Raw genomic sequence first — 17,022 nt, 5'->3', positions numbered from 1 at the left:
GTTATTTTTGTTTCAGGCAATTTATTTCTGTCTGGACTTAGGTATTGCTTTTCTGAGATCTTTCTTTATTCTTGTCATTAATATCCCTCCAGCTGTAGAGTTCCATCTGTTAACAGTTCTTAGGTTCAAGAATTTAAATCTTTGATAATATGTGTACTGTTGGACAGGAGAGGGGCCTACATAATTATTCTTCCTATTGTATTTCTGCTTTATATTATATTTCTGCTTTATATTCATCACAGGAAATAAAACAGCATAACAGAGGGCAGGGAGGTTAGGATCAGAAGGGAACATAGTGATCATTATCTGAGTTACTGGATAATACAAGCATTATTGTTACAGAAAAATTTAAATTCTGGTGCTCGTACTATGTTTCTGCTGGTATGATTCACTAACTAACTGGATTCTGGAGAGGGAGGACAGCACCAGCAACAGGATTGATGTGGCCTTAAAATAAAACCCTACAGCCACATGGTTTCCCACAATCGCCCTCGTGTCATGGCAAGCTTTGCTCTGCCTACAGAAAAACAGCTTTTAGGAACAAATATGGCAATCCCAGGTCCTGAGGCTCTGAGCACCTTGTGACGGTGATGCTGGGCCCCCTACAGACCACGGAGGACTCAGATTAAAGCTGAAATAAACAGTCTGAACTGCAACTCTGCCTCTGGGCCAGCAAGAGTTTCCCTTAATTACAGTATCTCAACTATCAAGTCTATGTAAACACAACACTGCCTAATAGAATAATGAAAGCAGTACTGTGGATTAATTTTTGCTCTTGCAGTAAGGAAATAAATAACATATTCAGCTGGTTATTTACATAGAAAGGTTGTACTAAGCCCAATGTAAAAAAAGAAACACTACATTTCCCCTCCAAGAACTTGCACATATTAAAGTTTATAGAATTCAAAAGCCTAAAGCCAATACCATCTAATATTTCAAAATAATAAGAGAAAATCATTTGCAAGAAATACAGGTGATTTATACTGCGCCTCACAAAGGGGAGAAAAAAACATCTTAAATGACCAATGGCATAGCTTTTACTAATGAGTCACAATTGTGAACTGCTGTAGCAATAGAAAGCTCATCAAGAATGTGCAAGTGCAAATTGATAGCTGATTTACAAATAAAATATTGAAGTCATCATGTAAATTGTCATAAAGAAATCATCTACTCTAATATGACAAAGCAGTAGGAAACAGCAACTACAGAAAAGCTTGTTAAATTTTCTGCCCCATTAACTCTCACTGAGCTCATCTTAGGGATGAAATCTTGACCCTGCTGAAGGACCGATTACATTAAAATAACTTAAATGTGGAAAGATGCAGGATATGCTCATTACAAATCCCATGCAAAAGTCTGCCTATGCTTTGGATCAGACCTCTGCACTGTACTTATTAACAGCTCAAGTCTTTGGTGTTTTGAAAGCCAAAAGAAAGTGTAACTTAACATGCAAGTTTTCCTTTCCTAGTCTGTTTCCAATACTGGCGTCTCTAAGGTGGCGCACTGCTTCCTTTAAGTGAAAAACAAACAGCAGAAATCAATAACAGAAGTTTGCTGTAGAAATAATGAAGAACTATAAAAAGCTGGGCTCTAACATTCTGAACACTAAACTTCTTTCTCCAGAAAAATCATTTTAAAAGGCAGAAAAATATCTACTATGTGCTACAAGTAGATGTTAATTTTAGCATTTATTCCCAAGAGTCTTGTGGAGTTTTTTTTCTTCCCTATCACTGAGTTATATTGATTCTGGGGTTAGATTACAGAGGCTTGGGTTTTTATTTTTTGCTTTGGACAAGTGTTTTTTTTTCCCCTCAAAATCCCAGTGAAGACCAGACAACTACAGTGCTAGCATGAAGTAAATTCATTATGTTCACACCGGGGTAACGGTGAAAGAGTTTTCTGTGGTACCAAACAAACTAAAAGTCAGACATGCAACTGAAGGTATAAACCACCCTTTTTCCCTTAAGCACTGAAACCAAGCCAAGTACATCTTCCCTTCCAATACAGGCATCTTCAGATTAAAAAATAATTAAATAAATCTTTGCGTAGATCAGACCTACCCAAGTAACTCCCTGGACTGACAGCGCAGTGCCACAGGTAGACCCAGAAGGGGCCACCCCGTGCCCTTGCACTGCCACCATACAGCTCGTGTTGTGCTGCTGGTGCACTGCACTCCTAAGCTGTTCCAGGTCCCTACACTTCTGCTATTAAGTGTTCCACTGCACTGACAAAGCTCGTATGATTTCTTCAGTAAATGCAAACAAAAAGGGCATTTAATCTCTCCTTGCGAGCAGTGTCCGATAGCTCTCCCACTCCACTGAGCAGCAGACTGGCTTTGGTTTTTCTCTTTCTACTAATGTACTTAAAAGACAGCAAGAAAATATTTTTGTTAATGCATGGCCTCATATAAAATGAGGGCACAACCTCTTCTTCCAGCTGTCTTGTTAGAAGTAATTAACAAAGCTCCTCACTGTGCCTTTCTCCTTAAGCATACCGTCTAGCTTTGATGCAATTCTCTCAGTGACTCACTGTGTGGGCTTTTGTAAATCTTGTTTTTGTGCACCTTCATTTACTCCATACATTGAATATAAAGGAGCTGAAGAGCATTTCTGAGAATTGTGAATTTCAGCAGGTAGATTCAACACTTTCAGACAGGCATAAAGCGTGCTGGAGTTAATATATATTAACAATGTATGTTTGAAGTAGTTATGTTTCTTAGCTGACACTATTCAATAGCACATTTGTTTTGTTCAGCTACAGAAAGTTGGTGGTTTCATAAAAGATGCATAGGCCTACGCATCACTTAACAGCGTAAAATAAAAGTCTTAGGAGAACAGATTTAACTCGGGATTTTAACCAAATGCAGCAGCACCTACATTTAGGCAAAATAATGCCAGGAAGCCTCTCAAATAATCAAGTAATAGTGGGAACAGGTATCTCTAAGATTCAGAACCATAAGCAACAAGAGCCTTGGGAGTTGATGGGCATGTCACTCATAACACCAGAAATCACAACCCCCATTTTTGACCTCACACATAGGAGCCAAAATTCATAAGATTGTTTTCCAAACTGATCAAGATTCCCATCAAGAAACCTAAATGTTCAGATTCATACCTGTAGAGCGGACTGTGGTCTCTGGTTTTCGTTCTGCCACCGTTTAAATTTGTCAAGGGCTTCGTCCACAGAAATTGCCCCCTTTTTCACTTGTTTCTGCAAATGGATAAGTTCTTCCTGTTCAGCAGGGATGCTGTGTTTCACAGTGGTATAAGCTACTGTCTCGCTGGGGCGTCTGTGTGCTGCTACAAAATGTAAAAAGATAAATATTAGTAACTCATTTCATTCCTTTCTATTTTTTTATCTGATATCAATTAAAACCACACCATCTATAGGGTGGTTTTCCCTGCCTCTCTCTTTCTCCCTCTTTTTTATTTTTTTTGTTTTCTGGCAATGAGAGAAATACAATGAATCAATGAGGTATCTACCATTAGTCTTTGGCAGCAGAGTAACATCTTTAACATTTCATTCCTTACTATTGCCCAGATCCACAGATCCATTAACATCAAGTCATACAAGAATTTCCTTCCAGTGCTAAAGCTATAGCCCAGACACTTTAAAAGAAATCATTGCCATGTTAAGACACAACATTTCCACAATGCCCCCCACTCCTTCCCCAACTTCAAACATTACATTTCTCAAATGCTGGGGTTGAAATTTGGTCAGAAATCACCATGAAATTTCACATGATTTTTTTTTTTCTTCCCAAATATAATTACTAGATACACCGCAGTGACAAGCTGTTCCAACCTAGTCCTCCTACAGATTACAATGCAGGTGCACAACTGAAGGGAAACATCAGGGAGAGGTGCGTTATCAGATGCACAGCTCGCTCTAGGGAGGTGTAGCACCATGTGTACCTCCAGGATGTGGATATGAAATGGCTGGGACAGCACACATCTCCGTATGAGGATGTTGCAAAGGTAACAAAGCACTTGTTTCAAACTGCACGGAGAGTGCAGCCAGGCTGCGAGTTCAAACCGCAGTTATTAATTGGGTCAGTTTTTCTGCTGTGTTATGCACCGGTATTTTTAAGTGAAGAAGGACCAGGCAAAGAAAAATACATTAAGAAAAATAAAAATAAACAACAGCTACTCCGACTTCTACTTCCTCCTTTTGATCACATACCATACTAAAACAAATTAGTTATGAGTCTCTGTTTTTTTTTCCATCTCTGCTAGTTGTTTCTGTATGACAGTGATAACCCCAATAACGTGCATCTGATATGATAATTCGGAGATCAGACCAGTTTAGGTAAAATTGCATTTTTCTTACCAGCAAAATGATGGGAATTGCTGGGGGGCTCCTCAGACCCATAAAATTTATTATGTTTTATGTACATATATATAATTCTAGCTGAGGTATGCTACCTATACTCTGTTACTAAAAACTACAGGAATGCAATAAGACCTAGAAAGTCCTGCACTCTTTTCCTCAGTGGCTTAGTGTTCATGGTTAAGTGATGCCAGTAGCAAGGGAAACTCCAGTTCCCTTTTGCAGAACTTTATAGGCAGTTGCATGCTGCTCTTCATGCTTTAATCCTCATCAGCTACTTGTTAAAAGAAGAGGTAAGAAAAATATTCGCTCAGCCTTCATTCATTTTGTCTGTAACACTGTTAGTTATTTTAGGGAACCATTAAAGGAATTTGGTAGCAACGTTTTGATGCGCAACAACTAAATAACAACCAGGCTGCCACCAGTAATTCATTCTACATAGATCTTGGGGCACCCAGGAGAGAACTTGTGCTCCACTCACTGCTGCCTTTCCATAGCTGGAATTAAGTGAGTGCAGCTGAGCCCTCCAGTCCTTCCTTTTCTTGCTTTTAATCACAATGGAGAAAGCAAACAGAACGGCATAAAGTAACTCTAGCTGTACAAATCTTTCCCAAAAGACTCTAACTTTTATTTTTCTTTATTTAATCTAATCTCTTCATGCTGCAGTAGCGTTAAGGATATAAATCACGTGCAGGAAAATAGATGCTAAATCAGTCAAAATCAAGTCACAGCAATTCTCTGCTAGCTCTACTGAAAAACATCAAGGTAGTTAAAGAGCTAAATTAAATTCTGTACCGTGCCTCCTGACGTTGCAATACATCTTGTTGTAGTCACTGGGCATCTGAGTGGCCTTTTGCTGAAACACTACAAAGTTAAGAACATAAGGAAGTTAACCAAAACTGTTAATAGAAGACATCACACATTATGGAAGGATGGAGGCTCATGAAAGCAGGCTGGAATAAATGTCTTATTCTAGCCTTGGAGTACTTCTCAACCCACTCATCAGTCTAATGTTAATTACTTGAAAAATTGTTCTGTCGCGCAGAATGGCAGGATTATTGATATTACAAGACATCAGGACAAGGAGCTTTGAAGAAAATAAAATTATTGCAGTAACATTACTTGTTTAGAAAAAAACAAAACAACACATAATCTCAGAGTTCTTCACATGGTAGGGACACCTACTATAGTCTGTATCTTATTTAGGGGAAAAGCTAAGGCAGGAAAAACAATTGAACCAGGCAAGAATAACAACAGTGCTTAAGAATACACACATGTGGTTCTCTTGCTCATACAGGCGCCAAGAACTGCAAGGCCTGCTTACCTGCTCCCTTACCCTTGCCCACCGCTCCACTGCTGTCAGGTGCCTCGAGTACAGACAGCTTGGATGTGCCCTGAAATCTGCTGCTGTCAAACTTTTGCTGGCAATGAAAGTAAAACCCAGATGGCTGGAATTGCTTCATTTGGGACTTAACTACTGTCATATATGCCTTGCCCTCTTAAGTCTCAGTTTTGATTTTAGCTAAAAAAAAAACAAACAACAACAACAAACTGATAATGTAGAGTAACGCCTTGCAGTGAAGTCATCTTACTGACAAATGTGCCAGTTCAGTGCAGCAAGTATTTGTTTTGGGACCAAGGCGTGGTACAACACAACTCTGCACGCACCCTGCCGTCCTGGCTGCTTGCTCATGCAGAGCAAGGAAACCTGGCGGAGCTCAGTTTGCTCCTTGCCTGCCTGCTCAGGCTGCCACGTACGCGTCTTCAGTCTGAAACTTGTGAAATGGAGGATTCAGGCCATTCAAACCCTGCGCTTGCTACACAGAGAGGTGGGAAGGAACAATTCCTGAGAGCATTTTCTAAATGGCAGAATGAAGTCTTCAGGCCAACCCTGAGTAGGGAGTATGGGAGGTGATGATGAATGACAACAGCTGGGGCTTCACGTTCCTGAAAATGTTATCAGATGGGTTAAATGGATAGCATAAAAGAACGAGACAGGCAGCACAATCTGTTGATGTTATGGCCCTAGTTTCAGCCTAACACTGATAAATCTTAACATTTATAATACTCCTCTCTATAATTCCCAAAGAAATCTGCTAAATGTGGCTGCAGTGTCTTCTTCTACACTTGAAATAGTATCCTCTTGTAAGAGAGGAAATTAAAGTACACTGAGGTGGTGCCGGCAGCCTCAATTTGTCTGCATAAGGAAGAGGAGGGATACACTCAACAATGTCCCTGATTGGGAAGTACTTTAATTGATAGGCTTTGAAATTTCTGCTGAGTTTTGCAGTGTCAGAGTAATCAGAAATGGAATTACTCTTCCAGTTGTTCAAAGTAAAATTGTTAAAGCCACTTTACGTGCTGCATCTTGCTGAAATGATTTTAGTTGGCAGCAAGTACTCAGTGTGGGTGAAGTAAATGAAAACAAATTATTCCTGTTTCTGGAATGCCTGGCATATGCACACGCTGCTGTACCACTGCCACAGGTTTAGGGAAGACTCTAGCAATTTACTCCTTCATTCCCACATTCTCTTCTGTCAGTTGTAAGCTGCTGGAATACAGTAAGTGGAATGAAAGAAATGGATGGTTTTGTACAGAGACGCATTCTGTTTTTATGGAGAGTAAGAGTGACTATTCCTTCAGTGAAACAATATTAATGTAGCAGGTTTTTTAGGTGGCAGAATGCCATAGTCCTTCAAATGAGCAAGCAGATACATATATTTATATTTTGGAGCCTCTGCTATAGAAAATCTGATTAAAAAATCACAGTACTGCTATTATGCTTTTTTTCTTTAAAACAAACAACTTAACAAGTGCCTTCGATAATATTTGTAAGACTCCTTTTAAATTTTTCATCAGCTTGTGACTGGACAAAATACCCGTACATGTTTATACGTCAAAACCTAGAAGTTCACTATCTCCCCCTTTAGTTGCTACAGGACACAGATGAAGTCCTTTGCATGCCCTAAATACATTTTGATGTCTTAGGTAGTAAGAACACTTTTTAGGAATGTAACACAACGCCAGTTTCTCCAGGAAAACAAAATGAGTCAGGAACTGCTGCACTATTTTCCAGTAGGATATGAAACCAGAAAACTGTTCATTTTTTTAAATCTCAGTGAGACTGGTTACTGATGCTGATTCAGGCTGTCTGCACACGCAGGTAAATAACACTGTGAGGCTTGAAATGTGATTAATATTTTAATGGTTATCCCCACAAATAGAAGGACTAGAAATATTTGAAATCTAAGCCTCTTGGGCATAATTCTAGCTCAAGAAGAGCGTTTTATAATGACACAACTGTACAAGAAAGTATGATGAGTATAAAGCACCTAGAAAGAGAGAATGCCGATTTTTACAATAGCCGCAGGTAGACAAAAAGAACAGGAATTTGATTTTCAGAAGTAATTGATTCTAACACAGAGCTGCAACGATAAGAATTTATAGATGCACAATGACATTAAAAAAGGGCTTGGTGATAGGCCAGTCAGAAGTACGATAATTAAAAACATGGGCAATCAAAATGTGGAAGAAGTTACATTACGAGAGCAGGCAACTCCTATCAGTAAGAGGCACGGATATGGTTTCTAATTTAGATTTTACTTTGCCTGTCTGAACTATGATGGACGTTTCCCAATTAGCAGCGTTGCCTCTCAAGCGCAAACAACAGTTTGGCACATTACACAAGCGATTCAAGTAAAGCCAGGCTGATGAACCAACCCCCTCTGGAAGAACACTGAGCTTATCACTCCATCAGCCTAATCCTACTTCCTCAACACTTTCAGAAGAACAAATGCAAGGGAGAAGAGAGACAGCAAAACAACCAGTAACTATCACTAATTTGAATTCAGTTTGCTAAGGGAAATTCAAGATGCAGCTATTCATCAGCCTCATTCAGCTGCTGTTCCAAACTGAATTATCTATTGCCACGACTGTTTTGTTTAGGAAACATTCAAAATTAAAATCCAGGGGGAACAAAATCTTCATAGAAACACCAGGCAAATTAATTAATACACTGGGGTTGCACTTATTAACAGATCTCAACTCAGTTGCAAATTACAGCGAGTTTGTAAAGCTTCCAGCTTGAGTAGGTTTCTGCTTCACTCATTTTAGAGTTGCCACGCAATTACCTGTCATGATCATGGGAAGAACGCAAAAAAGAGGGCACGATTGCTAGCTGGGGTATGTTGCTGGGAGAGACTCTACCTTTGCCCACTCCATTTTTTAAAACATTTAATATTTAAACTGTGTGTGCATAGTACAAATAAAACTCACAGATTTGGTATAGGTTAGTTTGTAAATTGGATGCAGCACAGTGAGGGATGACAAATACACGGAGAATACCACGGAAGGAATATAATGGAACGATGCTTATTATTCATGAGATGAGAAGTATGCAGATGTTGGTTCACATCCTTTCAGATCTCACTTTTGTTTTGCCTGTTTTGTTTGCTAACACGGAGCATCGCTCAGCAAGAGCCCTGAAGATGCAACACTGAGATGATTAAGGAGCACTCCTAAAACGTACCCAAAATAGTTCACATATTTAAGATGAAAACAAAAAGCTCTGGTGATTCATAGCATGAAATCAGCTAAGGCGATGGGATGCTACGTAGTATGGCCTTGTGTATTTTTCCTAGACAGCAGCACACCTGATGACCAGCCCTGTCAGCAACACGTGCTGTGGAGAAGGGCAGTGCGTTACCCGTGCCAGGCAGGGTAATCAAAGGGGCTCAGGCCCCGGTGCTGTCCTGGCATGGGGGCACAGGTGTCCAAATGCACTTACACCATCAGGAGGTGAGGGGGAAAGACTTCTAAGTGCAGTGGGGTGCACAAACCACAACATAAACTTGTACAGCAGCTCTGATCCGTTCTAAACACATCGTCTGACATTGCAATGACACCTGTAAGGGCACACAGCAGTCACTGCACCAGAACACAGACCGAGCAAGGCCAACAACACTGGTGGGAATACCACACTGCCAGGCTGCTCCGTTATTTACAGGCCCAAGGCACGCTGCTGCCTGAGTTTTGCAGTTGCAGCTCCAGATCCGCTCACCGCAGCTCACACACAGACTGTTTGCTGTCAGCCTCTGCCTTCCACAGCCGCATAATTAGGAAGCCAAGACTGAGAAACCCAATTTCTCAGATCAAACGTAAAATGACTTTAAAAAGAATCACCGTGTAATGACAATGTGAAAGTAATGCAAGAAACAAACGCTCACCAGCAATTTTCTTCCCAATTCACAGTCAGGCTCTGAATCTGCCGAACACGAGCCCAAAGCTGCTAGAATCACACCTTGATTGGGGAGGGACCTCAAGAGACTATGCAGAGGCAGCTGTTCCCCTACACTGAGGCAAGACAACCAAAGTAATACTGGAACACTTTTTACCAAAAGGGTAAAGAGTGAGTGAGAAGGCAGCGGTGGTCAGAACTTGGTGTCAGTGTCCTTGCTGTCCCATACACGGGGAAGAGAACGCTCCCACTCTTGCTCTTCTCATCTTTTTAACTTAGAGGACTATGGAAGGTGGAAGGAGTCTAGCAATACACTCAAGAATACTTGCTCCACTATGTAAAATGTGAATATATTTCTGCAGTCCCATTTGTCTTCAGCAAAAAGGGAAAGACTACCTGGTTTGACCAAAAGCATGCTATTCAGAATGGGGTTGCTTTTCAGTCAGGCTGCATCCTAGAAATATTTTCTCTCTGTGTGCTTTATTCAGTACGTATTATAATCTGCTGGAGTTAAGATACCAAAAATCTGACTGAATCACCATGACAGATGAAGCCCATATACTAGTTCCTAAACGGATCTTTAAAGTCTGAGGTGTTCTAAGCTAGCTGAACAGTGGTTCCTAGTATTTTTTTTTTCCATGGAAAAACACCCTTAAGTTGGGGGTACATAATGAAATTCATCTGCAGTGCAGTACTTTATCCTTACCATAGCAAAGTAGTAAAAAATCCCTCTGTGGGACATAAAGGTTTTGCAGTTTGCATGGGCTCCGAGGCTTCACTTTGGGAACCCCTGCTTCAGAGCATTTAAACCATCTGCACAATAAGAGCTTTAAATTCAGGATGTGATGGCTATAGTTCCCAGCAATCAGCCTGATAACTTTCCAAGACACTAGCAATTCTGCAATGGAGTTTTTTTTCCCATTAAATTTGGGTTTATGTTGTTCCAATCTGCACATAAAATAGGCTGCCTCCTTAAAAATATCCACTGCCTGCTAATTCCTGTGTGCCCACTGATTTTGATAAGCCATGAGAACAATATTCTCTTCTGGAACAGTAAATGGGAAACACTTTTTCCACGTCTTCTAACCCAGTGAAATCCCACAGACAGCTAATGTGGTAAGATGTTTCCCATGCACAGAGGGGAAACGCACTGCTGCAGGGATTTGTGACAGGTCTGTAAAGGACCAAAGGCTGTAGCACATGACGTGTTCTTTCTGCTGCTGTAGGGCAGGTGTCCACGTTGTGGAGAACCCCTCTGCTACTGGTGGTCTCTGACACGAGGTAAAAGAACAAGCCAGGACAGCAATGTAACCCTCACACCACAGGGTACTCCTGGTGGGTGAGACTTCAGGAATGGTCCTCGGGTGTTGCAGATGCTCACACTTCTGTCCTGAGAACATCCTGCGGACTTCGGTTTGCAGCACAATCAGTGTGGTATCAATAGGGAGTATTTAAACTTCATTGTAAACTGAAAGCACAACACCTTCATACATTTATTTAACAGCTGTTTTGGCAGAACACCACTGAAAAAAAAAACACTGAAATAACCTACAAAGCAACCCTAAGCACTTAAGGAATGGAAAGTGGGCACGCGAAAAGTGTGCACCATCTGGACAGTGAGCTATTTGGCACCAGCGTGCAGCTCCATCGCTTGATGAGCCTTTTCTACATAAAACAAAATTCTTGCAGTGGCCTAAACAACAAATGTACCCTCTGTTAAAGACGCAGTTTATTGAGCAGTGTCCACTACAGTGATTTGCACATTCATTAAAATTTAAAACAGAATAAATGAAACCACCTCAGACTTATTAGAACACTTACGCTTTACATCTTTCAGCTCACTCAGAGCCTGATTCGTCCAGAAATATTCTTTAACAGAAGCTGTTTCTTACAGAAATGTTCTTTGGATTAGAATTTAAAAGGTATTTAGTGAATGCACAGTGGGGAAGGATGCCTCTGGTTGAGTAACTCGAAGTTGCTCTATGGAATAAGGTTTCTCCCTCCAACAAAGCCCCAGCGTAACCCCAGACACGTCGCTTAACCCAGCAATCAGGCTCATGAGTCCCTGGTATCAGGATGCTATCACTGACGAATTTGAAGTTCTGACTACTCCTAGCAGCCACTGAAACAATGGGATTTCTGCTCTGAGGGAGTAACGTGCTATAGAATTGTTTTCATCTGAAGCATGGCACGCCGTAAGTGCTTCATACTGGGCACCCAAGACTTCAGTGGACACAGAACAAATCCGAGGGCGTATCACAAGGGGGTCTGAAGCAACACGCTGTACCTCGGGCAGGCAGGAATCACGTTTTAACCAAAAACGGGACTGAACAACACTTAAGAGTTTTGCGTCTTATGCTAACCCATTTTACATACTATATGAAACAAAACAGCTGGGATAAATAGCAGCACACGGTTATATATTTAAGGATCGTATCATAATGTTTGTGGCAGGAAGAAAGAAGTACAACTGCAAAACTCCCTTAATTTCTAACTTTGTTTTTTTTCTAATGTTATCTACTAGAAAATATAATAATTTTATTTTTTCACTATTTTTTTTCATTATTTTCAGGACTTTGTGTCCTCAGAAATGCTCTTTTTTAACATATTATATGAAAAGAAAACCTGAAACTATCATAAGTTTATTTGAGGAATGGAAAATGTCTACATGCACTAACCAAAGTGGTTTTATTTTACGCCCAATAAATTAAATGATAAAGCAATGGATGTGAACACATGCAGATTCTAAGGGTGGGCTGGAATTAAATTTTCTGGTTCTTACAGATGAAACAATCTTTTCTCTTCTGATTATAAGAAATTCTAATACAATAAACCAGAAACTGGGATATTGCTAGACTGGGTGAATATTGTTTTAACCACTGTGGAGGATAAAAATTGCCAGGACAAGCAGCAAGAGAAATCTTTTGGCTGAATGTACATTACCCCTGTAAAATTTCACTACCTTGGGAATGCCTGCACGAAACAGGAGAGTGAGAAACCCCAGCCCTGGAACTAGCATGATGGCCGGGGAAGCAGAGGCTTGAGTGGTCAAAGTGAATCTTTCTTGAAGTGCTTCCACTTTTGCCACTTATGGTCTAAGTAAATGAACTTGAGACAGAGACTGATGTCATAGAACAAGAGGGAAGTCATTTGTCTACCCCTACTCCCATACACAAGCAAATCTTAAAACCTTGGGTTAGTATATAAGGTGTAAGAGAACCACAGCCCCATCAAAGCATAGTTTCTTTCTTAGTGGGGCAGACAAAGCAGAAACACCAGTGCAATAAAAGTCAGTAAAAGCAATCTTCCGAATCATGCATCTGCACAGTAACAGCTTTCGAGTCACTGGTACCTCTATGACGGAGGACCAAGATCTGAGGTGCTGCTCTAACAATCGCAGTAAAAGTAGCTATTTCAAGACTGTTGTAGTTGTGCCAGGCCCCCTATACACATCCTTCTTGCCTTATTCTCTAACTACTGTAGTGACTCGTCCTTACACTTCCTGAGCACGCTGAAGAAACAGCAACCAAATGATGAAGACAATAGCCCACATATTCTGGCCCTCACTTGGAGTTATACAGCCTGGAGCTAGCTAGGAAGAATAAAATAAAGCACTGACTGAAAAAGGCATGGCAAAGGAGGTGCTTCTCTGTATGGTAGGATGATTTGGGTCATATTAGTCCTGTTTTAATGCATGCAGTGGATGGAGTAAGTAATCTTCTGGTGTAAGTAATCTGGAGTCCTCCTCAACCTGTTTTTCTACCATTTATTCTTATGCATGTTTTTACACAATTGGCAGGTTCTTGTAGAAGAGACTGGAAATGTAGACAGTATGCACTTTGGAGCTTACACCGAGAGATCCCTGCACCAAGCTCACAGCAATTCCTTTTGTTATTCTGAAATTTGGCTTCAATATGAATCAGTCTGAAAGATACCTGGAAGCTCTTCCAGCATCACATTTCCATGAATAAGCTCAATAAGGTCCACCAAGTTTCAGAGAAATGGTAAAAGTATATAAGCCCTTCCAAGAGAGCAATTTCTAGCATCAGAGAAAGGAGATTAGGAAGAGGAGTCTTCACATAGGCATTTCTCCCTACTGCTCTCATCAGAAAAACAGAACATGGCAGAAACCTCTCTCTCAGAATTAAGAAAAAACAGTTTGATAAAGAAACTTAAAGAAAATTCTGTATTATACCATTGAAATAAATGCATTCACAGCTAGCCCAGTGATTCTTCATCTTCCATCAGATTGTCATATTTTTTGTAAAATTAAACCAAAAAAGTGATTCTATCACAGATGCAAATTGAAAATTATTAGTCAGAGATGTTCTCAGCTTATTTGAGAAGTGAGAATAGGTAAACTGAATCAACAGGTTTGTTTGTTTGAAAGTAACTGAACAAAGATCTTAGTCTTTAAAAAAAAAACAAACAACAAAACTGTTCATCAAAAGGAACAAACACGTCCATGTTCTATCAGCAAGTATTCGCAAAGAAGCAAGCACTGACCTTGTACTATGTAGGGAGTGTTCTCATTTCTGGCAGGTGAACATACGGGACGAGGGGTAGGGGCTGGAGGCCTGTTCATGATAAACGACCTGCATTCTTTACTCTTCTCCTCCTCCTTCTCTGCCAGTATCAAATCGTACAGACATTCATCCAATTTTGCGAAAGTGTAGAGGTGCTCCTCCTTGTCATCTTCCTCGTATGTATCTTGTTCTTCTCTGCAGCATGCTGTTAGGAGTCCATCGCCATATTCTCTGTCCCTTCTGTCCTCCATAAAATTCCTTTCTGAAAAAGCGAGGAATTGTGTTTCATAGGTAGGGCAAAGAAAGGAGATTAAGACTTAACTTTAGGCTTTAGATTTTCCTAATGTGGAGACCTGATTTCAGTTCTAAACTAAGGCATTCTGATTCTCATTGGTTTCTGATCAGCTACATCACCAGGGAGCATATCCTGAAGGCATAATTTCAGCTTCAGGGCCTCCTCCTGATTTCACATCAGATAATCAAAATCAGATGCTAATAAATCAGCCCAAAGTAAAGACTCTTATTTAAAAGCAATGCTGCATACCCCAGTTGCTCCAACAAGAGTCATACGAACACATTCCTTAATGGTGAAGCCAAACAAGTGGTACCTGTACTCCTTGGCATTTTGGCAAATCAGGCTATTCGTTAGCTGTTGCAACAATGACTTATAAAATTAAACTTATTTTAGAAAATGTTGGATTTTGTCTTTCCAATATCTTCAACGTCCCATTTGTTTTTGAGCATTTCACTACAATGTACTGTAAGGAAAAGTGGGAAAAAAATTAACAGCCCCTTAAAGGATGTATGAAATTTATGACCTCATTTGTGCTGTGAGACTATCTTCAACCCCACACCCAAATGACTTCGTTGGTCTCTACTCCCCATGTTTCATAGTACATCTAATCAGAACTTGCTTTCCTTTAGCTTTTACATTTTTCAGCTTTAAAAGGAATTATCTAATTTCCTAATACCTTGGCTTGCTTTGACTTACTTGTATTTAAAAAGCCCACAAACTATAAAGAATTAGGAGCTGTTGCCAAGGCTGCTGATCCCATCCATGTCTACAACTTCCTCCTCTTTCCTGGGCAGACAGTAGACCCGCTCACAGTTCTGCACTGAGCTCTATTTTCCTGATGTTGTAATGAGCTGCTTGTAAATGCGCATTCACTGAGCAAGGCTTTGGTCACTACTGGAGTTTTAAATCCGTTGGCTGCTATTTACAGTAAATTAAATAATTGTTGTATCTGTGTATGGGTTCAGAGGAGCTTTACAATCTGTATGATACATTTGTAAATGGGATGCGTCATTTATAAATGGGCTGTATTATTAATACATATTATCAATATGTATTCTGGCTCATATATATATATATTTTAAAAAAAACAAGTGTGATTAATACAGCTGCCATATTTAATATGAAAAGTATTTTGTTTCCATGCCACTATAACAGTTCCGTTTCTTTCTCTGTAGGATTTTCTTTCTCTTAACTCCCACAGGGGGCACTCTCATGCCACTGCCAAAAAGAAGACTTCAAGAAGAAGGGACCTGCCTTTTAGGTCTTCCTCAGCAATAGCTAAACTAAGTGGCTAACTAAAAAACACGTAGCAGTGACTCATTAGAGCTCTTTGAAAGCAAATACCGTGCCAGTTTAGGGAATTCTGATACCCCCAGCCCCACCCCCAAAATAAAGTGAAATGAAACCATGCCTAGGACTTAGGAAAATTCATGGCATGTCTTAAATCCACGTACGGGTACCTGGCATTTGGCAGAGAGGGTCACATTGCTACCCGACGGTGTAGCCACGAGAGCTGTCCCAATACAGGCATTTCTATCAGACCTATGCTAACAGATCCCCTAAGCCAAACCTGCCCCCTCATTTGTGTACATACATGCACACCTACATTGAGTACGGCATAGCGAGCAAAACGCATTTGCAGTGCTAGTTTTATTTTGCCCCTCATCCTTTTGGAATCTGTGCCTTGCTGTACATAGCCAGTTTTTTCTTTCACAGCAGAACACAGGACGAAAACCTATCTAAAGCAGGCTACTATAAGGCTGAACAGCTATTTCTGTGCACTTACATGAACATCAAAGTGCTTGGTGATGGTAATTTAGGCCTCTAATAGGTTATGCCACATTTGAAAAGAGAGTTAACAGAAATAAGCTGTGGAGCAAACTCACAGGCAATTTGTGCACGCACTTATCAGTAATGTCCATGACAAAAGTTTTTTTTTCTACATGATTTTTTAAGACCGGTATTTAAGCGTGAATTCTTCTGCATATTTACTTTTTCCCAATGAGAAAAAAAATAATTATAATCACTCCTTTTGAAATAGATGCAAATAGTATTTTGGACTTCTCAACTACAAGACTAAATTTTAGATTTTTACTCTGGGGCTGAAATATTTAAAAAAAAGAAAGAAAAGCATTTCATTAAAGGTCACGATCTCTCTCTCTCTTTTCTATTTGTAACACAATATAGTGCTTTATTTCTAACCACAACATTGGCTAAAATACAATAAAATACTGTTACTTCTCTCTACACAGTCACTTTTGTATTAATTCTACCTGTGAAATTATAAACTGTATTAAATCAAGATAGCATTTAATATTTTTAAATGTAAATATTTAAATCAACTTGAGAAAAATACAGGCTTAGTGTTTTGTTTCAGGCCTCTCTTGTAAAACAAGTATCTTATGTGTTAGTGGGTAGCGTTCTGAGATGGACAGAGTGAGAAAAACCTGAAACCATAACCCAGTAGCCCACAGCTCTGCATTATCTGATATGCTGGCTGTGAAGGCCTTCGTGCAGCAATGTTCACAGGCAGATGTTTGCTGTGCAGAATTTGGGCCATGCTGTCGAGCTACTACTAGTAGAAGTGAGCACACATCATTTCTGCAGCAGCACCTGATCTGTGTTTACACGTGTGT

At 40.1% G+C, this 17,022-nt stretch overlaps 1 protein-coding gene across 8 annotated transcripts in view; it reads right to left on the bottom strand.

The window, feature by feature from the left end:
- Positions 1–17,022, bottom strand: part of BANK1 (B cell scaffold protein with ankyrin repeats 1) — a 134,943-nt gene that overhangs the window by 6,992 nt on the left and 110,929 nt on the right. For 6 of the 8 annotated variants that reach the window (XM_068681829.1, XM_068681823.1, XM_068681826.1 and 3 more), the window contains 3 exons: positions 14,072–14,353; positions 5,125–5,193; positions 3,115–3,299 (listed from right to left, as the gene is read on the bottom strand). In XM_068681829.1, coding sequence (XP_068537930.1) covers positions 3,115–3,299; positions 5,125–5,193; positions 14,072–14,353 — 536 coding nt within the window. The remainder of the gene's footprint in view (positions 1–3,114; positions 3,300–5,124; positions 5,194–14,071; positions 14,354–17,022) is intronic. The other 2 variants (XM_068681830.1, XM_068681824.1) reach the window with 1 other exon arrangement.

This window comes from Anas acuta, chromosome 4 (genome assembly GCF_963932015.1).
Source record: "Anas acuta chromosome 4, bAnaAcu1.1, whole genome shotgun sequence".
In the NCBI taxonomy this organism is placed as follows: domain Eukaryota; kingdom Metazoa; phylum Chordata; class Aves; order Anseriformes; family Anatidae; genus Anas; species Anas acuta.
The sequence above is the reverse complement of the archived record's forward strand: the minus strand, read 5'-3'. Positions and strand labels throughout refer to the sequence as shown.